The sequence below is a fragment of the Haemaphysalis longicornis genome, unplaced genomic scaffold (genome assembly GCF_048455015.1).
Source record: "Haemaphysalis longicornis isolate Haplotype H1 unplaced genomic scaffold, Haemaphysalis longicornis Haplotype H1 scaffold_19, whole genome shotgun sequence".
Classification (NCBI taxonomy): domain Eukaryota; kingdom Metazoa; phylum Arthropoda; class Arachnida; order Ixodida; family Ixodidae; genus Haemaphysalis; species Haemaphysalis longicornis.
In genome coordinates, this window is record NW_027526288.1 from 6,320,096 (window position 1) to 6,345,240 (window position 25,145).

Sequence of the window (25,145 nt, forward strand, 5' to 3'; positions counted from 1 at the left end):
CACATATGACTTGTTTATATTGGGATTCGAGCTAGAAATTTCAGAAACAGCGCCCTAACATCGAAAGTATAAAAAAATTAAAGCGGTCGGAAGTGCCAAGCAGTGATTAATCTGCCAGAGTGGCTGTGGTGCAACTATCCGGTCGTTGCTACCGCCCCTCACGCTCTTACCCTCCTGTCTCACTCCTCGCTTGATGAAATGAACAGAGGTTTTGTAGAATGCAATTCAAATTTCCCGCCTTCGCAGTGCTCGCGCGCTCTCTGCCTCAAACAGCGCGATTGTCTCTCCCAGGCAGCCCTCCCGGGGGGTCCAGGAAACCGAGCCATTCTGGGCCTGGACCTCCAGGGGGCCTTCGACAACGTGAAACACTCTGCAATCCTGGAGCAGATCTCTCGCCTGAGCCTGGGCGAGAGGTCTTACAACTACGTTCGAGCGTTCCTGTCGGACCGTACAGCCCGGCTGGAGCTGGGCGACCAGAAGCTGGAGGAGAGGCGGCTGGGTAGCGTCGGGACCCCGCAGGGCTCGGTGATCTCGCCGTTCCTCTTTAACAAAGTAATGATCGAGGTAGCCAAACGCCTCGAAGCACTGAGCCCGGGGGTCCGGCACTGCCTATACGCTGACGACGTCACCATTTGGGTCACCGGCGGCAGCGACGGGGAGATCGAGTCGAACCTCCAGAATGCGGTGTGCGCCGTCGAGGCCGCGCTCTCGGGCACGGGCCTGCGGTGCTCGCCGCAAAAGTCTCAGCTCCTGATCCTGCCACCACCGGGGCGGTTCCGGAAAGCGGCCAACCAGGCCGCGGCAGAGAACATCGTGGTCCGGACGGGCGACGGGGCGCCTATCCCGCACGTCTCCGGGCTGAGAATCCTGGGGATGTTCGTGGACGGCGTCCAGACGAACACCACGGCGATGAAGAACATCGTAACGAAGATCGGGATCGCCACCCGCCTCGTGAAGCGGGTGTCGACGAGGTACCAAGGCATGAACGAGAGGGGGCTCCTGCGGCTGTTGCAGGCCTTCGTCGTCAGCCAGGCAGCATACGCGGGAGCCTTCCACCACTGGACCAGAGCGGAGGAGGAGAAGATCGACGCCGCCATCAGGAAGGCCTACAGGAGCGCCCTGGGTCTACTGCCAGGCACGATCGGCCTTGCTGGCTCTGGGGGTGCACAACACACTCTCCGAGATCGGCGAGGCCCAACGAACGGCACAGCTAGCTCGACTGAACAGCACGAAGACGGGCAGAAGCATCCTGGAGAGAGTGGGAATCAACCCGCCCGCTCATGGAGGTGCGGAAGACGACGAACTGGAGAGCCACGTCCCCCTGAGGGACGAAGCGGCAAGGGGCATCATAGTGTTCCCGTTGCCAAAGAACGTGAACCCGGAGAAGGACTGGGAAAGACGCAAGGCGAGAGCAGCGGCCCTGGCCAAGCAGTACAAGAGCGACGAGAACGCCGCGTTCGTCGACGTGGCTAGACATCCAACGAGAAGATGCGTGTACGCGATGGCAGTCATCCGGGCGTCAACGGGTGAGCTGATCAACGCGGGTACGATTAAAGCGAAGACCCCATGCCAGGCAGAGGAGGCAGCAATCGGCCTGGCGATGGGAGTACCGGACATTTGGACGATCCTCAGCGACTCGAAAACAGCGGTCAGGAACTACGCCAGAAGCACGGTCTGGAGGGAGGCGGAGCGGATCGTGGGGCTCGCCAGAGCCTCGCGAACCTCGGAACGTCACCCGACCGGGCCAACCATCACCATAAAGTGGTTCCCAGCCCACATGGGGGACCTACCGAACGTGGACAACCGCAACGAGGATGCAGACGCAGCGGCCCGAGAACTCATCAGGTGCCGGGACGACAGCGAGAGCATCCCCGCGGGTGTCGGCGACGAACAAGACCCTGAACACCTAGTCGACTACGGCGCGATACTCAGGAGGCACAGGGAAGGAAGAAGAGAATATCCGGCCCCGCATCGAGAACTTTCCCGAGCGGAGTCGGTGTTGCTTCGTCACCTACAAGTGAAGTGCGCGTTAACCCCGGCGATGGCGCGCCACATATGTCCCGAGATGTTCGCAAGCCCGGTGTGCAGTGTATGTGAACAAGAACTGGCGACACTAGAACACATAGTGAGGTGTGACAGTGCAGCGATACCGGGCGGCGGTTCGTGCGACGGTGCCGACGGTGATGTGTGTGGCAGGGCTGGGGAATCTCATGGCGGAGAAACTGGTGCCCACGACAGCACCGCCCGCCAAGAACTGCCAGCGCAGATGGAGCGGTGGATCCGCTCGGTGGACTGCCAATCTCAGAAATGGGCGATCCAGCGGCTCGAGGGGGCCCTGGCCAGGCAGAGGAGAACGGGAACTCGTGACCCGCAAGCGCGGGGCGCGGGAACCCAAGTATTCTCTGTCGGGTCAGGTTCAACCCTCGAGTTCTAGGCCCAGTGTTTCTAGGACTGCATAGACTAGAACATTAGAAGGGTAGACCGCGCCCTGCGAGGCCGGCACCTACCCCACGCAGGATCCTGTAAATAAAGTCTTTTCTCTCTCTCTCTCAAACAGCGCGAGCGGGAGTTCTGCTCTTTTCGTGCTTGCTTTCTTCTAGCACGTACCGGAGCCTTACTGCGCAGTTTGGAACGCGTCGTTTTTTGGCATCCACTTTTTTTCGCTTACTATCGCAAAAACCAACCAAGTGTCAGGGGTTCAGGAGTTTCGAATACTTGTGACCACGGAGCAAGATATCTTGCTCCGTGCTTGTGACTATATAATCCGCTTCTTTTTCGAAGCCTCTGTTTGGGTCCGTTACGTCGCAACGCTGGCTTGACAGAGTGACAGCGAACGAGCTACGACGACAAGGCGGCACCTTAACGTGCTCTGCACTTAAGGTAACAGTACAGGGATATTTGCCCCATGACAATGCAGCCGTAACAAATTATCAAAATGACTAGCTTCTGCTGTTAGAGTTATTTCTAACCATCCGCAAAGAATGCAAAAGCAAACAAATTCATCACAACGGCCTTAATAAATGAACCTGGCATGGAGGAATAGCGAAATCCGTAGAGTTAATACTACGGCGAAATCCCTCGGAATACACACATCGAAAGAAAACGGAAGCTCACCAACAGTCCTTGGTCGACGAGAATCCTCGGCGGTGTTGTGATGATATCGGGGGCGCCAGAACCGATGCGCGGGTCTTCCGGCTGACGCGCTGCCGCTCACCGGACCGTCAACGGAGAAAATAAGACCGCCCTGCCTCTCTCCTGAACGCCGGCATTTTGTTTTGCTTTCAGCGATGCGGCCTGCGCCACCTGATTCGACGCGGCGGGCGGCTACGTCGCCCTCTCCGTCTCTCTTCATCCTCACCCACACGCTGCCGTGGTGATGCAAGCGGTCGGATGGTTTGCGTCGTCTGCTACCGCGAGTTCGTCTGCTGCTGCTTGCTCTTCCCCGTAGTCGTTTCTAACTTTGGAATGATCTGATCTCTTCGTCTGGTTAACATCAGGGCTTCATTTGCGCTGCGTGAAACAACAGCAGCCCTAACTAGGCTGTAATAATGCGCCTTTGCGCTTAACGTTTGCAAATGCAGACCCTGTCGCATTAGCCGAAAACAAACGCCTTGTGAAAGTCTGCGTCTTCTTCGAAGCGCTCACTTGGAATCGCCGTTTGGGTGGTTATACTTAACGTTACGTTATACTATAGTGTATCCTAGTTAAACACTCAGCAAAGATGGCCGGTGAAGTCTCTCTCTCTCTCTCTCTCTCTCTCTCTCTCTCTCTCTCTCTCTCTCTCTCTCTCTCTCTCTCTCTCTCTCTCTCTCTCTATCTATCTATCTATCTATCTATCTATCTATCTATCTATCTATCTCTCTCTCTCTCTCTCTCTCTCTATCTATCTCTCATACACAAGCTCCAACACTTTGTTTCACAGCGGAACTGTTGATTATGGCAGCATCACAAAGTGATGTGGATGCAAGGCATGCATTACAAGGGCACAATAAAAGATGATATTTCAATCTCGGCGTATTGTCTGATGACGGAGGGAGGTCGGCAGCCAAACAACACAGCAGTCCGCCTTTTATCCGCTCTGTCGGGGCGTATACGTAGATATTGTCACGAAGCCAAATATGACGCAGTTCTCTTCAAGGAAAATAAGTGTATTGGGAGCGAATTTCTGCTCCCCTCACAACTCAAAGAATACACAGGCGGCGAAACAGCAGTCAACAAAGTGACTTGCGTAGACTGGTGTCGGCGATTCAAAAATGCCGCGGCGTCTGCTCTGCAGGCTTTTTATCTTTTGGCGCGAGTGGTTCTCGAACCGTCGATTCACATCAATAACATTGTAGATCAAGGAAGACTATTCTACGCTAGCGACGCTAGGGCGAAACAGTCTCCTTATCTGAATGAGATAGCCCGTGCGGCATAAAAATAAAGAATGGAACCCGCGCTTCGCATAGGACACAGATTACAGAGCCGGGCGCGGCCGGGCATTAACAAAACAATAAATAAACAAACCCATACATGGTTCGCGGCATTACCCCCCCTTTAAGAGTGCATCGACCCGATGCTAAAATAAAACTACAGTCCGAACAAACAGCAACAACAAAACAACAACAAAAAAGTCCGTCATCTGGTGAAGTACGGTTTGAGGTGAACCACGTGGACGACTTCGGGCCGCGTGCGTTGTCGTGATGTGACGGAATCACTATTGGGGGTCACTACGTAGGTTAATTGGCCAAAACGTCATAGAATCTGGTAGGGTCCGAAATACCGCCGCAGAAGCTTCTCACCGAGTCCGCGTCGTCGGATGGGAGTCCAAACCCACACACGATCCCCTGGTTGGGACTCGGCGTCTCGGCGTCGGAGGTTGTAGCGGCCGGCATCCACCAGCTGCTGGTCCGTTATACGAACTCGAGCGAGCTGGCGGGCCTCCTCCGCCCGTTGAAGGTAATCTTGGATGTCGGCGTTGATGTCGTCGTCTTCTACATGCGGAAGCATGGCGTCGAGCATCGTAGTCGGCCGTCTTCCGTAGACAAGCTCGAACGGTGTCATCTGCGTAGTCTCCTGGGTCGCTGTGTTGTACGCAAACGTCAGTACGGGAGGACTTCGTCCCAAGTCTTATGTTCAACGTCGACGTACATAGACAGCATATCCGCGATCGTCTTGTTCACACGTTCCGTAAGTCCGTTCGTTTGGGAATGGTACGCCGTCATTCTTCGGTGATCCGTGTTGCTGTAGCGTAATATTCCTTGCATCAGCTCCGCAGTGAAGGACGTTCCACGGTCTGTGATTAGGACTTCAGGAGCTCCATGTTGCAGCACAACTTGGTTAATAAAGAACTTCGCGACTTCTTGTACAGTCCCCCTCGGAAGAGCGGCCGTCTCTGCGTAGCGCGTCATGTATTCTGTCGCTACGACAATCCACTTGTTATCGGATCGTGACGTAGGGAACGGGCCCAGAAGGTCCATTCCAATATGTTTGAAGGCCCTCAAAAGGACTGCAAAAGTCAGCGGGTCTCATCGGCGGCGTTTTTCGTCGCTGGCAGTCACGGCAGCTCCGGACGTAGTGGGTGACGTCAGAGGTAAGGCGGGGACAGTAGTACCTCGCCTTTATTTTTCCAATAGTGCGAGCTGTGCCGAGATGTCCGGAAGACGGGTCGTCGTGGCACGCTTCCAAAATTTGGTCACGAAGGTCCGCGGGGATGACAAGAAGGTAATTCGCTCTTGTTCCGGGTCTGAAATTCTTCTTCAAGAGGACGGAGTTTATCAGGCTGAATGCTGGTAAGCTGCGTTTGAAGATCCTAGGAACGGCAACGTTGCATCCCTAGAGGTAGTCTATTATGACGCGTAAGTCGGGGTCCGCACACTGCTGGGCGGCTAGGTCGCTCTCCGTCACGATTCCGAAGAACGCGCTGTCTTCATCATGAGTCTTGTGGTGGTGGGTCGACGGGGGCACGGGACAGGCTGTCGGCGTCGGAGTTTTTCCGGCCGGATTTATAGACGACTGTAACGTCAAACTCCTGCAGGCGCAAGCTCCACCGCCCAAGATGGCCAGAGGGGTCCTTCAAATTGGCGAGCCAACACAGCGCGTGCTGGTCTGTCACAACCTTGAATGGTGTTCCATACACGTATGGGCGAAATTTCGAAATCGCCCATATAATAGCCAGGCACTCTTTCTCAGAGGCAGAGTAGTTTTTCTCCTCCTTCGACAGGCCACGGCTGGCATAGGCGGTTACCTTTTCGCAACCGCTTTGCTTTTGGACAAGGACGGCAGCCAAGCCTATATCACTGGCGTCCGTGTGCATTTCCGTTTCGGCGTTTTCGTCGAAATGAGCGAGCACGGGCGGGCTTTGCAGGCATTTTTTCAGCTCGGAGAATGCTTTTTCGTGGTCGTTTTCTCAGCTGAAAGGGGGGCTATCTTTCGTCAAGCGCGTGAGTGGCTCTGCAATACATGCGAAGTTTGCGACGAAGCGCCGGTAGTATGAGCACAAACCGAGAAATCTTTGCACGCCCTTCTTGTCTTTCGGCCTTGGGAAGTTCGCAATGGCTGAAGTTTTTGCCGGGTCAGGTAGGACTCCCGTGGCATTGACGATGTGGCCCAAGAACTTGAGTTCCTCGTATGCGAAACGGCACTTTTCAGGCTTCAGCGTTAACCCCGACATACGAATGGCCTCGGGTACAGACTCCAACCTTGCGAGGTGTTCGTCGGAAGTCCGGAGGAATACGACAACGTCGTCGAGGTATACGAGGCACGTGTGCCACTTCAGGCCAGCTAGCACAGTGTCCATTGAAGCGTTGCTGGCGCCGTGCACAGCCGAAAAGGCATCACCTTGAACTCGTATATATAGGCCGTCCGGGGTTATAAATGCAGTCTTCTCTCGGTCTCTCTCGTCCACTTCAATTTGCCAGTAGCCAGTCTTCAGATCAATCGATGAGAAGTACTTCGCAGGGCAGAGATGGTCGAGGGCGTCGTCGATTCGTGGCAGGGGGTACACGTCCTTTTTGGTGATTTTGTTCAGTCTCCGGTAGTCAACGCAAAAGCTTATTGTGCCGTCTTTTTTCTTCACGAGTACGACGGGCGCAGCCCAGGGGCTTTTCGATGGCTGTATAATGTCGTCGCTGAGCATGTCGTCGACTTGAGTACGGATGGCTTCCTGCTCGTGTGAAGAGACGCGGTACGGTGACTGTCGGGTAGGTCGGGCTCCGTCTTCGGTTATAATTCGGTGCATTTCTAGGGGTGTCTGACGTACTTTTGAGGTTGCCGAAAAACACTCGCTGTAGCGACGCAGCAAATCGAGTAATCTGTCCCGATTTTCTTGTGGCAGCGCTGGGTTCACGTCTAAAGGATGCGGCAGCTTGGAAGCATATGCTCGTTCAAAGTTGGCGACCGTGATCACTTGACTTGCTTCTTGCGTTTCTTCGAGGAACGCAATTGCAGCACCCTTGTTTAGATGCTGGTACTCGAATTCGGTGAAACTGGTGACCAAAACCTGGGATTTGCGTTGCTTAAAGCGCGCAATGCCTTTTGCGACGGAGGCACCGCGGTTGAGAAGCAACCTTTGGTCACTCTCTAGGATAGCATCGATATCAGGAGCAGCATCCTCACAGTAGACGGCGATCATCAAGCTTGCGCGGGGTGGCAGGGTGACGTGATCGTCGGCGATCCTTACAGCAGCACGGTGTTCGGGGTTCGGCTGCGGTGTCGTGGAGTGATCGGAAGCAAAAGTTATCGACTTAGTCTGCAGATCAATTATTGCGCCGTTGTCCGTGAAATAGTCCATTCCGAGAATTACGTCACGGGAGCAGTTAGGCAAAATGACGAACGCAGCAGGGTACGTGGTGCCGTCTATGGTGACGCGGGATGTGCACGTTCCACTTGACGTTACGAGATGGCCTCCTGCTGTGCGGATATGCGGACCGTCCCATCTTGTCGTAACTTTCTTCAGCTTAGACGCGAATGAACCGCTCATCACCGAGTAGTCGGCTCCCGTGTCGATGAGGGCGACTACGTGAAAGCCGTCGACGGACAACTGGACGTCGGACGCTGCCTCCCTCGAGTTCCGGGTGCGTCGGGGCGTCGCATCTCGGCTAGCGCATGTTGACGGTCGGGCACTGTGCGCCGTCGTTGTCGTCGTCTCAGCGGCAGGTTCGGTCATGTCGGGTCCGCGTCGCGCTGTGTGTTTGTCGGGCTGAGGCATGTCGGGAATCATCGTCTTCAGTGAGTCGTAGCGTCGTTGGAGGGTATTCATTTTTCCGAGGTCGTGCAACTTTACCTCCAGACGTTGCTGCTTTTAGTTCCCCCGCGTGGGGGGACCTTCCACGTGCGAAATCAGCATTGCTACGGCGGTTGGGCAACTGGTATGGGTAGGGAGACGGCGATCGGTTGAAACGGGCTGGTCCACGGCTGGTGTTGGACAGGTATTCTTTGATCTCCGATGGGCGTTGGCCGGGTCGGGGGCGGGGTGCGTCGACGGAGAACCCTCGCAAACCGAGCCTCTTGTAGGGGGCAGCGACGGTAGATGTGGTCAGCCTCTCCGCAGTGGTAGCACAGCGGACGATTATCGGGCGTTCGCCACACGTCGGTCTTCCTCGGCGTCTGGCGGGGCCTCTTGACGACGGGTCGGAGCAGGGCGGGGTCGACGAACAGCTGCGTAGTAGGTCATAGCTTGTGGCTCACGGAGTGCTTCGGATTGCGTAGAAGTCCCCAGCGCCTGTTGAACCTCCTTTCGGATGGCGTCCGTCAGGGAAGCGTCTTGAGGTTGCGGCGTCGTTGGCAAAAGTTTCCGGAGCTCCTCTCTGACCACTGCTCGGATGGTATCGCGCAATGTATCGGAGCTTACAGTTCCGGCACCGATGGTCTCTGAGAACAGCGCGTTGACAAGGCGATCGTACTCCCTCGTTCGAATTTCGAGCGTATTCTCCAAGGCTGGCGGACACGGCAGGCAAAAAGCTCTTGCTTTACACCTGGCATCAAAAACCGCAGTTTCTTTTCTTCAGTCATTTCCGAGTTCACACGGCGAAACAGCCTCTTCATCTCCTCAACAAAGATCACGGCCCCTTCGTGGGGGTGTTGAGTGCGCGCTTGCAGCAAAAGTGCGGCTCGTTCTTTCCGCACGATGGTGGCAAATGTTTTGAGGAACTCGCTCTTAAAGAGAGTCCAGTCAGTTAGGGAGCTTTGATGGTTCTCAAACCACGTTCGGGCCGTATCTTCTAAATAGAAGAAAACGTGGCGGAAAGTTTCTTCGTCATCCCATCTGTTAAATATGCGGACGCGCTCCACTTTCTCCAACCAGTCGTCAGGGTCTTCTCCGGGGGATCCGCGGAACGATGGTGGTTCCCGGGGCTGTTGAAGAATGAGGATTGGTAGTGCTGGTCATGGTGATGATGATGTTTTCAAATATTTTGGAACGTACCCACAAGGGGGATTGGCCAGGGCTAAACCGGTTAAATACGTGGGGACTTCAAAATACTTATTTCCGGGAAGAGGCTGTAAAAGGAAACTTAGTTGCCTGCGTTGATCATGGTGGTCACGACGTCTTCTTTCTTCACTTTATCCTGAATCAGTCCAAACTCCGGCTGAAGACCTGGCTGTCGGCGGCTGGCACGAGTGGGACTTTATTGTCGGCTTGACAAGGGCGTAGGGTGCATTTACCCAGCACTTCTACCAGATGTCACGAATCCAAAGACGACGCAGTTCTCTTCAAGGAAAATAAGTTTATTGGAGTGAACTTGTGCTCTCCTAACAACTCAAAGAATACACAGGCGGTGAAACAGCAGTCAACAAAGTGACTTGCGTAGACTGGTGTCGGCGATTCGAAAATTCCGCGGCGTCTGCTGTGCAGGCTTTTTATCTTTCGGCGCGAGTGGTTCTCGAATCGTCGATTCACATCCACAACATTGTAGATCAAGGCACGGCCGGGCTGGAGGAGCGGCGGGCGCACAGTTTCATACGGCCTGCGCTTCGGGTATAGTTCCCACCTTTCACCGCCGCTAGTTCGTGGCGCTTCGGACCAACCCTCGCCAGTTGACCCACAGCACGGGCGGGGTAGAGGAGCGGTGCGCGCGGATTTGCCGCTGCCCTAGCCCTGCCGTGGCTACAGGTGATACCTGCCAGTGTTAATTTACATGGGCGTTCTTAAAATAGTTGATTCCTTACCCCCTTCTGAATTTTCGGTCTATTAGGGTCAAACAGCCTAACATTATCATTCGGAAGCGCCGAATCAAACATTTGAAAGAAACATTTCAACGCGGGGCGCATGACGAAAAATATGCGAGGTCTTCATATCTTATCAGCGACTGTATTATATGAAAATGGTGAGACAGGCAAATAAACACGGCACTTTCCGTGACTGAAATATCATTTCTTATTTTTTTATTTTTCCTTTCGGATGATGTCTTGGTTTGCACACGCACAGGGCACGACCAGTGACGCGAATGATTTCCCGTCGAGGGAGATAGGGTTATCGCTTAGCTAAACGTGATTCTGCTATTCACGCTCCGGTCAGGCTGAGCGGCCCGCCGGCAGCGAAGCGCACTGTCAAAAACACACAGCTGCGCTCGGCCAGAAGCGATGCGTCGACTAACAGAAAGGCGGGTTGAAAGGGCAGAGGGTTGGTTCGAAGCGCCCCCACTGTAAAGAATCTGCTGTATTGGTTCCTTCTTGGGTGCGCAGGCCGTATGAAAGTGCGCGCTCGCCGCTGCTCCAGTCCGGCCGTGATCAAGGAAGACTATTCTACCCTAGCGACGCTAGGGCGAAACAGTCTCCTTATCTGAATGAGATAGCCCGTGCGGCATAAAAAAAAGAATGGAACACGCGCTTCGCATGGGACACAGATAACAGAGCCGGGCGCGGCCGGGCATTAAAAACAATCAATAACCAAACCCATACATGGTTCGCGGCAATATACAGGCCCGTCAGACGTTTTCGGCGCCGAGCCAGCACATGTGCTTCGTTCGTCTTGGTGCACCCGAGGCGACGGCTAACGTTCTGTCATCTGTTCCGGGTCCTGCACTTAGGGCTCCCCAATCTACGCACAAGACGAAAGGTAAGCTTGGTAAGCGTTCGCGTCTAAAATTGTATGCAATCCCGAATGGAGGCGATGTAAACGACAGCTTAAGGACGCTGCGCTCAAGAAAATTATTCGGTATGGCCACTATTTAATCAAGCTCGGCCTTATGTCAGCGACAGGAAAAAAATTAAAGCCGTTCCACTCAATGTGAAAGCTGTCGGAAGTGCAGAGCAGTGATTCGCCATAATGGCTGTACCGCCGATACCCGCTTACTGCTGCCACCCCATGAAATTCAAATTTCCCGCCTTCCCAGTGCTCGCGCTTCCTGCCTGAAACTGCGCCAGCGGGAGTTCTGTTCTCTTTGTGCTTTTCTCCCCGCACGTGCCGGCGTTGCATTGCCACATTTTGCGCAAGCGCGAGGATTGGCTGGGCTGGGCTTGGCTTGACTTAGCTTGAATTGGCTTGGCTAGGATTTGGATGGGATGATAAGCAGCAGTCAGCATGATAATCAGCTAATCCTACACAACCAGGAAAGCTAAGAATAACCAGCTGAGCCTTAGCTCACGCTACGTATACCCTGGCGTAGCCGAGCTAAGTCACTGCTAAGCGCCAGCGGTTCACTAGTTTCGAGCGCTTATGACTATACAGGGTGTTGCGACGATAACTGGAACACTTTAAAAATTTTTCCTGAGCGATCCGCCGCTCTGTTCGCGCTCAAACTTCACACAAAGGTCGCATTTTGTGGTCTATTTTGTTTGACACCGGGAACAACAACGGTACTTACCTGTTTATTCTGAAAATAAATAAAAACGATTTTCGCCTATGGGAAAATGGCCGCTGATTTGGACGTGCGAGCCAGCGCAAGTTGATGATGGAACGACGCAACCACCTGCAGAGTGAAACGCATGTTTGGGATTCACGTACGGAGCCAAATGGTGCAGCAGACGATCAGAAAATGCACCTAGAAATGAGCTAACAGACGATCAGAAAACCCGGTTTTCGGGCTCGCACGTCCAAATCGCCGCCATTTTCCCATAGGCGAAAATCGTTTTTATTTATTTTCAGAATAAACAGGTAACTACCGTTGTTGTTCCCGGTGTCAAACAAAATAGACCACAAAATGCGACCTTTGTGTGAAGTTTGAGCGTGAACAGAGCGGCGGATCGCTCAGGAAAAATTTTTAAAGTGTTCCAGTTATCGTCGCAACACACTGTATAAACCGCTTGGCTTTCGAAGCCTCTGGGTTACGCCGCGGCGAAGGCATAGAGTTTCTTATTAAGTAAGAAACTCTATGGGCGAAGGGACCCTGAGGGGCTACACCGTAACGCTGTGGAGATATGCTTGGTTTAAGCGAGCGAGCTAGAACGACAAGGCGGGCGCCTAAAGTGCTCTGCACTTAAAAGCGTAAGGTAGTAGTAGCACCGTGACGCCTTTCTCGCGGTCAGCGCAGCTCTATCGCTGAAGATCAACAGGCCCTGGTCCGAATAGCAAGGAAGGCCGCTGACTGCCATGCGGTCGGCAGAACCCTTGTGAAAAAAAGAAGACATGAGACCAGTCTTCTCATTTGGGCCCAATAAAGTCTTTTCTCTCTCCCACGTGGCCAGCGTGTTTCCCTTTGTTAATTCTTTCCTAATCCTGTCTCGTTTGCTGAACGTAGTCGGCTCCTGAGCAAGAAGTTACTCAATACTGTTTAAGGGCCATAGCTCATCGGCACGCGTGCAATCGCGCGGAGAACTTGCGGAAGGATACCGTTTCAGTGCGTGAATGCTATGTGCACACCCCTCCCCGCCCGAAATATGTCAGTAGCGCGTGACAAGAAGCCCTTTATAGGTATACAAAATCATTTATAAGCTTTTTTTTAAAATAAAAGGCCAATTTCTTTATTAGAAGGTTCTTCGAATAAAAGAGGTAGTGCGAAAGGGAACACATGTATAAGTATAAATGTGCGGAGGTGAGCCTTTGGAAGTAACGCTCACGCAATATCTGAATGCCCCAACTGAAGAGTTTCTGCAAATCTTATTTTTCTTGGTGTGGACATATATATTAGCTCCACGATAATCCAGACTGTGGAGCATTAGTTCATGTAGCCTAGGCCACTTCGGCGGCGGTGGCTTCGGTCGTTTTTTTAAGTGCGAGACACGTGGACGATTGGTGCATGCGAATCGCATGCGACTGATCGTTACGACTGTCGCCACGATAGTCGTACGCATGAAAGCGGCGCCGACGCGCATGCGATGCGTGGTCGGCGCCGCTTCGCCCACTGTTTTTGCTCCATGGTCAACTACGACGATCGCTGAGCTGAATTTGCAATGTAGATTCCGCGCGTCGTTCTCGAGAAATGGATAAAGCAGGCAATCGTGAAGCGTTTTCTGCCTTCGGAAACAGTCCGCGCACACGCCGGTCGTGCCTGCCAGCTCGGCACACTCAGCGGCTCGAACCGGCGCAGACCATGGTAGCAACCGCTTGTCACTGCTCTTCTGAATCAATATGATCGCTAAAAAGAAGTTCCACATGCGAGAAAGTAGGTGTTAGGGGGTTGAAAAATTGTGCTCGGGATTGTTGTCAGGTCTTATTTTAAAAGCGGCGATCAGATATCTGCCGCGATGCAAGCCTACGCTGACCGGTCGTCGCGGCGCGCGGTGCGCCGAGCGGCCGAGGGAAGGCGATACCTGCGCGGAAGCATCGAAACAGGGTAGGCAGATGTCTTGGTCACCGATCGCTCAAACGGCAGTTATAGCAGACACAAAGTTTCGCATGCGGGAAAGGGGTTGATAGCGTGGTTAAAAGTTGTGTTACGCATTGTCATTCGCAGTTGCACAGATAGCGGCGATCAAATATCCGCCAGGATGCTAAGCCTAAAGTTCCCAGCACCCAATCCACGTCGACGCAAGCATGGCGCAAAATCTCCTACACACCAGCCTTGTGTGCCCCACTCATCCAGAAGTGCATCAGACCTGCTCATACCTCACCGAGGCACCTCTTCCTTCAATCATGGCAGAACTTCTGGCCATCCGGGATGCCTTATCCTCATTAGAGCCTCGCCTGCGCATAAACCCGCCGTCGTGCTTTCACCCGTCCACAGACTCCACACAGGCAGTCCGGGAACTCCGACGCGTCGCCAAGTCGCTCGACTTGACCTGCGATGTGCATCGCATTGTGAACTCATTTCCGTGTCCCGTGCGAGTTCTGTGGAATAAACGTTCGACACCTGCCCACACTGACGCTGACGCGGCCTGCCATCCCCAGAGGGTAACTGGGCCGCTACCCCTGCTCCAGTTGTCGCAGAGTGACACCCTCATCATTCACAAGGAGTCTCTCCGGCGCTCCACGCATGCCCTTCTTCCCCCGCGTGGGTCGGACCTTCCTGGCGGTTTAACCCGCCGCGAGGAGGTGGCGCTTCGGAGAATCCTCGTGGGCGCAGCTTTGACCCCGGCGATAAAGGCCTCATGGAGGACGCAAGTTTCCCCAGAAACACGCCCCTTCTGTAAAACCCCTGCCACTGAAACGACCCTGGACCACCTCCTGGGTTCATGCTCGGGCATCCAGGCAGCACGAGTTGGTCACATGAGGGCCCTTGGGTACCACCCAGGACGACCACCTGACCTTCGCCGCTGGACGCACGGTCCCCAATACCGGCCCCTCCTCGACTTCATTGTGGAGACGGGACTGCTGGACTACATCTAGTTTATGCCAAAGGGCGTACTTTCGTAATAATAAAATAAAAAAGAGCCGAGCAACGCAAGCCAGTTGCGGGTGGTTGGGGCTCAGTGGCCTTTCATTGGCTGTGACGTATACTGTGACGTATACTGCTTTGCAGTAAAAGCGCAATCGGAGATGATTGTGCGCAAAAGTCAGCGAGTCCGGCGGACCGCAGGCTCGTCTGCTGCGGTGCGCCGCGCTTTTGCGCACTTATGCACTTTCATTAATCATTGCTGGTTTGAGTCGCTGTTGCGCGCTAGCTTGCCTTTTTATTGCGTGTCTCAGTGACAAAATGCAGCAAGCGTCAGAAGCGTGAAGTCTGTTTTGTGATTCCCAAAGTAGTGGTCGTAAACAAGGTGGACGGGCGAACTGAGTGGCCGTTCTGTTTTCTTGTTTGCTCTCGCTTTATTTAATTACGCTCTTGCATCATATATTCCCAGTTCGCACTTAATAGACTTGAATAAGAACCAGCAACATTTTCAGGTGTAGTGCCGAGTTGCATCAAGCCGACACGGTGGAGGGCTGGATGGCAAATCGGGTGGGATGGGAGGGGGGCTTCGAAGGCAAGGAGAAGAAATTCAGGAATTGCCAATAATATTTGACAATCAACTGACTAAATGTGAAGATGGGGGACAATGCAACCCGAAGCGATCAATTCTCTGTCCTTGTCTCGCCGTCTAACCCCATTTGAGGTCAAAACGTACTGGCGTGTAGGCGTTCAGATTTTTATTGGCGGGGAGGGGCGCATGTGGGAGGGGCCGCATAATACAGCCCCATCGAAAGTGGGCTGTATTATGCGGTAACCTACGGCCCGCGGGCCGTAGGTTACCGACCTCTGCACTAGACGATAACGAACGCAATCATTGACGATCGTATGTAAATATTTGGGCCGCGCACCGTATATGCGGCTGTGTTGTGTTATGTAAATATAGAAGTACACATCTCTGCAGACAGCGGACGTATTATTTGATGCTTGTTTCACGCCCTTCAATTGCGCGCCTTGGAGGATTAACGTTAGGGCACCCAAAATCATCCGTCGCTTTTTTTTTTTTTTTGGAGGGGGGGGGGGGGGGTTGCAACCCCCGCTTACTTCTCTCGCGCCATTGCCTCACCTACCCGCTAGTATAGATGTATACGCTGCGGTTTGTAAATCGGGCTGCGTGAAATGTTAAGCAAGAATAATTTATTTTGCGAAAATATAAAACAAAATTTCCACCCGTTTTCAAGGCGGTGCCAGGCCGGCAGTGTCAGCTGAGTCGGCTGCGCTTCTCGCGTCCGCTGGAAAGCTCCCGCTGAAGCAACCTCTTGCAGTTACCACTGGCTGTAGGAGGGGGCAACGCTCTGTGTTGATGCTACTTGTGAAATTTCATTTGTCGAGCGTACGCAAGAAGAAAGAACGATAATTATCGTCAGGCAGTTAGACCTGCCGACCTGGCGATACCCACGACGCGACAATCACGGCAGTTCACTCAAAAGAAAGCCGATAAATCGGATTGTTGTAGCGGATAATATTTTGTTTAGCATCTGCAACTACTTTAAGGACTATTTATTTCAGTATGCAGTAATTTAAATGTACCACAAAGCGGTTAAATTATGCACAGTCAACTTTCGCTCTGCTTTGTAATTGAAAACACATGGAGGGCGGCGAGGGTCGTCTGCTTTTGTACTACCCAGACGCGTCGGACACGAGGGGGAGCTTGTCGCCAAAACTTGGAAGCCAAAAATGGACGCTAAAACATCGTTAGAGATGTACAGGGCTGAGAAATTGGTCATCAGTGTTAGAGATGAGGGGCCCTTGGGTTGTCTGACTCGTTCAGGCCCGCAGGTCCCGGCTCGCCATGGTGTCGGACTAAAGACTCGAGGTGACTGCTTAGGAGGAAACTGTACAGGAGGTTTATTCTACATGATGACAGTCGAGACAGGAGAACAATAATAACACGAATACAGTCGTTTAAATAGAGTTCGTATTCCCCAGATCCCTGGCTAGGGAATTTAACTTCACACAGGTTGTCCAATCAGGTGGGCAGTGGACGACACTTGATGTACCGCCCACGACATGAGGCGTGGCTGATGCACACGGACCACTCGGTCGATGGAAAGGGTGAATATCCACGTCATCGATCGTGTCTTGTGCCGGAGTTGCACCACTTTGCGCAAGTCTTCATTTTGGAGGCCCCGTGAGAACGGAATTTCAACTCGGCTCCCAGCACGTAAAGACGAGTGGCCTCCTGCTCTCGCCGACGGTTGGAAACCGAAGATCTTGGGCACTTGAAACCGCTGCTACCTTTTGGTGGACCCGTCTTTCATACGTGTATGAAGGAAAGAAGTGGCCCGCAGCGTCCGGTGAACCGAGGATATAGAAGCCGCCACTTGAAACCGCCGCCGCCGCTGGCGCCAGGGTTTCTTGCCTCCTCGTGCCTCTGGGTGATTCATCCACGCACACTTTGCTCTAGGGCTTGCGAGGAATTCCTGCATCGCTTGGCGACTCGCACGGCAAGCTTCGGCGGCGTGCGTCGCCTCATTGCCATCCCCTTTTTGTGGCGTATCAGACGACGCTGGAGATGTCTTCAACGAGCCACCCGACGAATATTACGAGAGAGGAACGCAAGACGTCGTCCCGGCGGTTCAACATCGAAAAGACAAAGGCGGCTACGACCCCAGGTGGATTTCCACGATATTTCCAAGCGAAGTGCTTTGCTCTTTGAGGCTAGAGCAGGTTGCTTGCGAACTCGGAGCATTGTGGGGAAGCATACACAAAATCATGGGGTATGCGTGGTCTGCGGATAAGAAACAGAAACTATGCGGCACATAGTGTTAGATGGTGAGGGTATCCATCGAAATCTACACGAGGGAAATATTCGGCTTTCAAAAGCCCTAGGATTTAAGGGTAGCACAGATGGAGTGAACTTCAAGGTTGTCGAGCCTCGAAGCGACGAAAGAAGATTAGAATACTGGTGGATGAAAAGCAGAGACTAGAATATTGGCTAGCACAGCTGCCACCTGTAACAGGAAAATTTTGTGCCTAATAAGTTTGTTGTGCCTGTCCTAAGAGCAGCGCTAGTGTTAAACGAAAAGTCTAAAGCATCGGTATATTAGTTTTCTTTTTGTAAGATGACACGTCATCACCCCGCTACAAAGGGGATACCACTAGCAATCATCATCATCATCATAAGAAAGACAAAGACCTCGGGTTAGGCCATGTGCGGCTTCTGTCAAGAGGAGGAAACAATTGACCACTTCCTGTTGTCTTGCCTGCGGTTCTCGTCCCTCCGAAATCGTTACCTGGAGGTTCCCCTCCGGCGCCTGGGTCTCACCTTGTCGGTGCCTAATTTATTGTCATTTGGGGCAGTCGGGCTTGGTTGGTGCAACGGGGATGTTTGTCGCGCTCTTCACTCATTTATTGCCGAAAAAGGTCGCTTGCCTTGTTAATCAATCGCATCAAGCAATTTTTAATCGTTTATTGAAATACAACGTTGGTACAGCAGTATTGAATTTTTTTTATTCCAAAATTGTTAGCATCACTGTACCCTATTTTCCCTTCGTTTGAAACTAATTACTAAGCTTCTTCAACAGTGAAACCACAATAAGACTTGGCCGAATCCCTAGAGTGGGTACGTGCCATTTTTGTTCCGGATCCAACCAACCAACCAACCAAGTTTTAGCGCAGAAAAATCGGGAATAATTGTTTTCAATGACGCAGTGTCAATGAGGCAGCGTCAATCCAGCATGGGGATTTTCAATGACGCAGTGTCAATCCAGCATGGCGAATTACCTCGCGTCACGAATATAAATATTTGGGAGTGTGGATAAACGAAGGGTGCTCCTCGTGAGTTCTTAACTACTTAAGAACTCACGAGGAGCAACTTAAGTGCCAGGGAGAGCGTAACGCAGCTATGATGAAGCAAGATCGAGCTTTGTGGTGGTATAACAAATATGAAGTAGTGAGAGGAATGTGGAAAGGAGTAATGGTTCCGGGTCTCCAATGCGCGAATGCGTACTCTGCTTAAAATCAGACGCTCTAGCAGGCATTGAAGTGAATCAGAGAACGGTAGGACGTTTGGCCTTAGGCGCGCATGAAAAAACAACTAACGAAGCAGTTCAGGGAGATATGGGCTGGGCGTCGTTTTAAGTTAGAGAATCACAGAGTAAAATATGCTTTGAATTGAGGTTGAGAGCAATGGATCAACGACGGTGGGCAGCTAAGGTTTTTAGGTACCTATACTTGAAAAGCTTGGACACGCAGTGGTTAAGGAAGCCTAGAAGGCTAACGATGACATACGGAAAGAACATTGGAGAATCCAAAACAGCCAAGGTAACCAAAAAAGAGGCAAGGCAGATTGAAACAAATAAATGGAGGGAAAAAATGGAAGCTAAAACGTCGTTAGAGATGTACAGGGCTGAGAAATTGAACATCAGAAAGGAAAATTTCTACTATAATTCCAAGGGCAGTGCTTTGCCTTTTAAGGCTAGAGGGGGGGGGGGGGAAACAACATCTTTATTTGCCGGCTAAAAGGTCACGGTGGCTCTCACTCCCTCGCTAGGAGGGGGGTGCCGGCCGCGACTGCTGGCGTGTGATCGCCGCCAGCGCAAACTGCGCGGCGGCTTTCTGTGCGTCCTTGTCCGTCTCGCGCACCGCACGCGCGAGATGGGGCGGTAGTATGTTCGTTTCCGCTTCCGCGTCGTTGCACACCCACATCATGTGGGAGAGCATGTTGCATGCGAACGAAGAGCTTTGTGGGGAAGTATACACAAAATGATGGCGTATGCGTGGCCTGCGGAAAATAAAAAGAAACTATGCGGCACACAGTGTTAGAATGCGAGGGTATCCACCGAAATCTACATGAGGGCAATAATCGGCTTTCAGAAGCCCTAGGATTTAAGGGCAGCTCGAAGGGAGTTGACTCCGGGGCTGCCGAGGTGACGAAAAGATCAAGATACTGGTGGACGAAAAGCAGCGAGGGGAATATTGCCTAGGACAGCTACCACCTGTAATAGAAAAAGTAAGTATTTTCTGCCCGCCCTTAGAGAAGCGCTAGTATTAAACGAAGATTATAAAGCATAGGTATACCAGTTTTTTTTTTTTTTGTAAGATGACACGTACGTCATCACCTCGCTACAAAGGGGATACCACTAGACATCATCATCGATCACAAAGGTTAACTGTATTCACACAACTTTTACCAACGCACTAACCTATTTGCTTTCTCCACTATGCCCCACTTTGCGGCAGAGTTATTATAACATTTCTATAAACCTTCAACCTTGGTTCGCGCTGCCATCGTTCTTGAAGTGCGAACGTGCGAATTAAAAAAAAAAATGCGCGTTGTATTGCGTGCGAATGAAAAAAAAAAAATTGTTCGCACCTTGCGTGCGACTAGGGCCACACGTATGTATTATATCTTTGCTCCATGTCTCTATGACTTGTATATAATGACTCAGAATGCTACCGGCACCGGGCCCTAGCGGCGAATGTATGAAATGTCCGAGAGGCGCGAGGAGTTTCCAGCGTAAGCTCGTGCGTCAGTTGATTCGCTTTCTGCAGCTTAATTAACGAGGCTTGGAGGGCCAGTCAGCGTTCCGAATTCCGCTCTGCAACCCTAAACGCTTGCGGTTGAGGATTACGTGGGCGATACACCCGAAGCTTCTTTGGTTTCGAGCCCCCACGACCGGGTAAGTCGTCTCGTCGCGTGCTCCTTCGGGCTGTCATTCGAAACGCGGTTTCCGCGTCTCGGTGCGACGGCTTTGTGTTGGCGTGGAAGCGTTCGAATCTTGTTGCTTCGCTCGTGCCGCCGGTCTCCCTGTCTAGCTGTTTGGCGCCTGAGTATCGCTTGTTGCTCGTGTTGCACGTTGTTTACTATTTTTCGCGGGCGTATTCAGGCATAGTTTCGCATTCCGCTATCGTGAGCAGGTGGCCTTTGGATCGCGTGGCGCAGGACGCCATGCCGCCGGTGACGCCGAAACGTGGGAGGAGCAAGCGGTGCAAGCCTCCACCGCTGAAGTTGTCCTTCGGCTCGGCCAGCGGTGGCTCTGGCATTCTTCCGACGTAAGTGTGCAGCTTTTATCGCTGCTTATGCCGCTTTCGTCTATTGCGGCGGTCGGCGCGTGTTATATATCCTCCCCGGACTGTGCACGTCACCTTAGAACGGCCGCCACAATATGGCGGAAAAGGCAAGTGCGCGTGTGTGGTATCGGGCTGCGGTTTGTGTTCGCTCCCTGATATTTGTCTTTTTACCCATAACTGTTCGTCGTGTGAAGTTTTACAGTCGAAATTCGTCTGTCGTCAGTTGTAATTGTGCGATTTCTGCCCCTATTTGTGAGCAACCTAGCTGCTCCCCTCCCGCCGCGGTAGCTCGATCGTGCCTTTTGCGCTGTGCTGCTCAGCCATAGGACGCGGGTTCGATTCTTGGCCGCGGTGGCAGCTTTTATGATAGAGGCGAAAAAGCGAAAGCGCCCGTGTGTCGAAGATTTCAGCTCACAAGGTCTCCAGGTGGCCGAGATTAAGCTGGAGCCCTCAGATACTACGGTGAGCCTCCGGTTGTAGCTTCGCCATGTTGAACCCTGTCATCAATCGAACCTGCACCTTCTCTCCAACCTCATTTGGCTTTTTCACCCGCATGTGAAGTTTCAATCCCCATCATTATTCTATGAAAAGAATGCAGGGAAGAACCATACTGCTGTACCCCAGTGCACATCTGCTCAGCTGATTGCTCCGGACAGCGAAGTTTGCGGGCGAGCGCAGCGACAGCCGCGGCAGACCCGCGCAACTCCGGGTCGGTCCCGCCGCGCACACCGCCTTCAGCGCCCGTGAACGCAACTTTGCGGAAACGTGTGTCGTATATTTGCGTGTGTGTCTCCTACATACTGCAGCAAAGCCATGCAGAAATTTATTATAGTAGGACGAAGCCTCCAAATAAAACGGGGCACCGATAAAATGTCGTCGCCTTGCTGCCGAGCCGTAGGTTGACGCAACTGGGACGCGTGTGTTAAGAGTCTGCATTCTCCCGCGAATTCTTCTCTCATTTTTTTCGGATATACGAAGCGTGCTTACTGAATCTTGAAAAGCCCACACTAAGCGAGCGGATTACATGCTGTCGTGGTGTACAAGCAGCTTGTTAGTAGGCTGGTTATCAGGCGGTGAATACACATTAGTGCGCATTAAATTTGGTAACAAAAATGGCCCCCAAACACAGTTATAGATCGCCTAGCAGTTCTACTCTGCTTCATCTAGTATTTCATATCGCCGTATTGAATACATATGGGGCGGGAATTTATAGGCGTTAACGTTCCTAAATGTTTTGCGAGCTATTGGGTAGCATAAAATCACCTATTCCGGCTAAACAAACGATTAAATTGTTGTCTAAACCACTGAAAAGCAACCAAAAATAGAAATAAGATGTCGCAATAAAAGTTGGAAATATATGAACGCAGGACTAAATTTTCGCGCTTGGGGAGGAGGAGGAGGAGGACGAGCTTTATTTATCCCATCCGTTGCGATTCCAGTCACACAGGGAACTAAATTTTTCTCCCATAACTTATGCTTCAAAGGTGTTGATGGTAATAAAAGCGCTACTATTTCTTTCTGAGAGGTCTCACGCCGGACCCCTTGGCGTGGAGAGAAAAAAATACCTGAATATGAATATTCCGTAATTTATTCCGATATGCCTATTAGATGTTCTGCCTCCCCCTCCCCCCACTCCCTCTTCGCCCAATGGAATTTCTTGTGATAGCCTTCTCGTGAAGAGTTTCTTTTTTAGGGCGTGTTTTCATACAGCTGGCGTACTGGGCTACACCTGGAAACCCAACAGTTTCTTGGTGGAGCGGCACTTATTAGCGGCAGCACTTCCGTTATACACAAACAAATGTGAATTTCATACTGTTACATGTACGGAGCATCACATTCGGATCATAGACCCGTATGTAACACCCATGTGGTCCAGTTTGATAGTAGTTCTGCAGTCGCAAGTGCACTCGCATGGAGGGAATGCCTCGTGCAGAAACGTCGCGCAACGTCTGATATATTTGCAGACAAAGCCTAGCTCCTATTTTGCGGATTGAACAATATAAATTATGCTTTATTTTGAAGGGAAACGTGCTGATCTCGAGGAAGTGTTGCCTCGTAGGCAGGCTGTACAAGTGTTTCGCTTCGGGGCATCACGCGTATGTGGCCTTTATATGCCTTCCCATATGCGAATTCAACCAAATAAATCCCTCTTCATTCACCTGCACTGCGTGGCAGAATTACTGTACAATCTCTTCATTTTAAACCCAAAAGGGGAGACTAATATGCTTAGTCTTCATGGCAAAAAGGAGCGCGCCTTGCCAGGAACATAACGGCTTGTGGGGATCGACTCAGTGTTGCGCATATCTGCCAAAGGGGGCGCTGGGTGTCGCGGGCTCCATGTCGCCCTCTGGGCACTGTCCGGCACCTTTATCTAGGTATACCCAAGAAGCTCGCCCCTCACTTGAACAACTGTTCTGATCCTCATTGGTGCTTTTACGTATGTCGGCACCTGAGCATGAAATGGGAAGCGCACTTGATGGGATGGCAAAGGAACTTCGCTTGCTTTGTTTTGCAGATGCCAGTAACCTGGCCACTAGTCTAAGCCTGTGAGGATATAATCATAGCTGTGGTGATGGCGTGGCATTCATTTGGTTTGAAGGTCCACCTTGTGGCAATGTATCGTGTTTTCATTTTAGATAACTGAGGCAGTGTTCAAAGTGTGATTGGCTCCATTTAAAAGCTGCCATTTTGCTTGTCGCTGTGGCTGACATTGCCCCCCTTCCCCTCCCCTTGCGCCCCTGCGGTTGTCATTCTAATGCCTCTGATTTTCTTGTGTTGCAGCACCATGGAGGCGAGTCTTTCTGAGCTGGTGGAACAGCTTGAAATCAAGTAAGTAAAACTGGCAAGGCAGTGTTCACTCTGTGTTGTCCTCATTTCCTGTACCGGGCAACTGTGTAGGACCCTCTCACATGCCTAATAACCCTGTACGAGTTAAATGGATGGAAAGTTGGGCGAGTTGGTGTTGATTCATCTTGAAAATACGTGCAGAGAAGGCTTCAACCAAGAAAAGACATTCCTGTGGATTTCTTTTCTTGGTCAGCGTCTTTTCCGTGCTTATTTTCAAGAGTTAAATGCATGTGGCCCCAAGGCAGACCAGCAGGTGCTACAAAGTGCTTGCACTCTAGAACCAAGTACATCTCGTTGCAGGCGTTTCTGCATTCGGCAGAAAAAAAAATTACTCCACAATCGATGGTTTACTGGAGCAGTGAAATCTTGTTGCACAGTGCTGGTGCCAAAGAATACATTCTATACCAATTTTTCAAATGCCTAGGGGTGGTTTGGTTGATGGTTAATGTTTGCGAGGAGACGTTTTACAATTTGACAGTGCCTGGCTTTGGAGAACAAGGGGCAAGCGGGCTGCTTGAAAACCTAAAGCAATATCGAATGCAGTCAAATCTGTTGACATAAAACTCGCAAAAAATGCCTATCGCTTCAATTTAATCGAATCATTTGATATAAGCAACCTAAGGAAATATACGTCATAAGAGCACAACAGAAACACTATTGGCGAAACTGCCTTACTTTCACACGAAATAGACGTGTATCTTCTGCTCGAACAACCTCGCTACCCGAGATAGTATGCACTTCTCCACATTGTCTGAAGAGTCTGAGCAGCTGAGGCTGCAACCTTTGACATTTGCGAAGTGCTATGCTGCGAGTGCACGAGTCACTTTGGAGGTTGTGGGCAAAGGAGCGTTGATGCTTTCCTTGTTGTATCTGCTTTCACTTGCGCTTGGTACATGTCTGCAATTCAGACTTCTAAACCCTCCAGTGGTCGTGACACCATCATCCACACTCACAAACTTGCTGACTGTATATCCGGTTACGGTGTCTGGATATTCCAACTGCTCGCTCCACACTTTAGCATCATCAGCAGTGGCATCGTTGCACTTTAAACATCACCCTCACGGACAAGCCCGCAGATTTGATGCAATTTAGGGCACTCTCTAGTCATATCTTTCCTGAACCTAGCTACCGAGAAGGTGTTATAGGGAATCTCGTACATCATGGGGACGTCCAAATTCTCACCAAGTTTGACTCTATTTACGATTGCCAGCTCTGCTCCGAAAGGCAATTTCTGCTGTTTTGCGCTAGCTAGATCCACTAAATAAGCCTTTATTTAGTGATACTAGCGCTAGCCACTATAGCTACCCTTTGGAAGAAAGCATGCGAAGCGCAAATGCTGCAAATCCAACGAACAAAGAAAACATGGCAGCGGCCAGGATCATTTAGGTATTTCAGGGGGGTGTCGACGGCTCGCCCTACACGGGGTGGGGATGCAGCCATGGTCACAATAAAGAGAGCGAGGGGGAGGAGGAGGAAGAGCTGCTTGCTGCTCGTGAGCAGCCCGGCTAAACCACTTTTAGGGGTGTGCCGGTGGAATTT

At 51.7% G+C, this 25,145-nt stretch overlaps 2 protein-coding genes across 2 annotated transcripts in view; one reads left to right on the plus strand and one right to left on the minus strand.

Moving 5' to 3' along the window:
• LOC144166789 (alpha-N-acetylgalactosaminide alpha-2,6-sialyltransferase 6-like) overlaps nucleotides 1-3,367 on the minus strand; it is a 138,399-nt gene extending 135,032 nt beyond the window's left edge. Inside the window, exon 1 of the mRNA XM_077696275.1 lies at nucleotides 3,115-3,367. Coding sequence (XP_077552401.1) covers nucleotides 3,115-3,352 — 238 coding nt within the window. The 5' untranslated portion in view covers nucleotides 3,353-3,367. The remainder of the gene's footprint in view (nucleotides 1-3,114) is intronic.
• A 7,556-nt stretch (nucleotides 3,368-10,923) lies between these two features.
• Nucleotides 10,924-25,145, plus strand: part of LOC144166790 (uncharacterized) — a 60,440-nt gene continuing 46,218 nt past the window's right edge. The window contains exons 1-3 of the mRNA XM_077696278.1: nucleotides 10,924-11,035; nucleotides 20,632-20,741; nucleotides 23,541-23,588. Of these exons, the coding sequence (XP_077552404.1) occupies nucleotides 20,638-20,741; nucleotides 23,541-23,588 (152 nt within the window). The 5' untranslated portion in view covers nucleotides 10,924-11,035; nucleotides 20,632-20,637. The remainder of the gene's footprint in view (nucleotides 11,036-20,631; nucleotides 20,742-23,540; nucleotides 23,589-25,145) is intronic.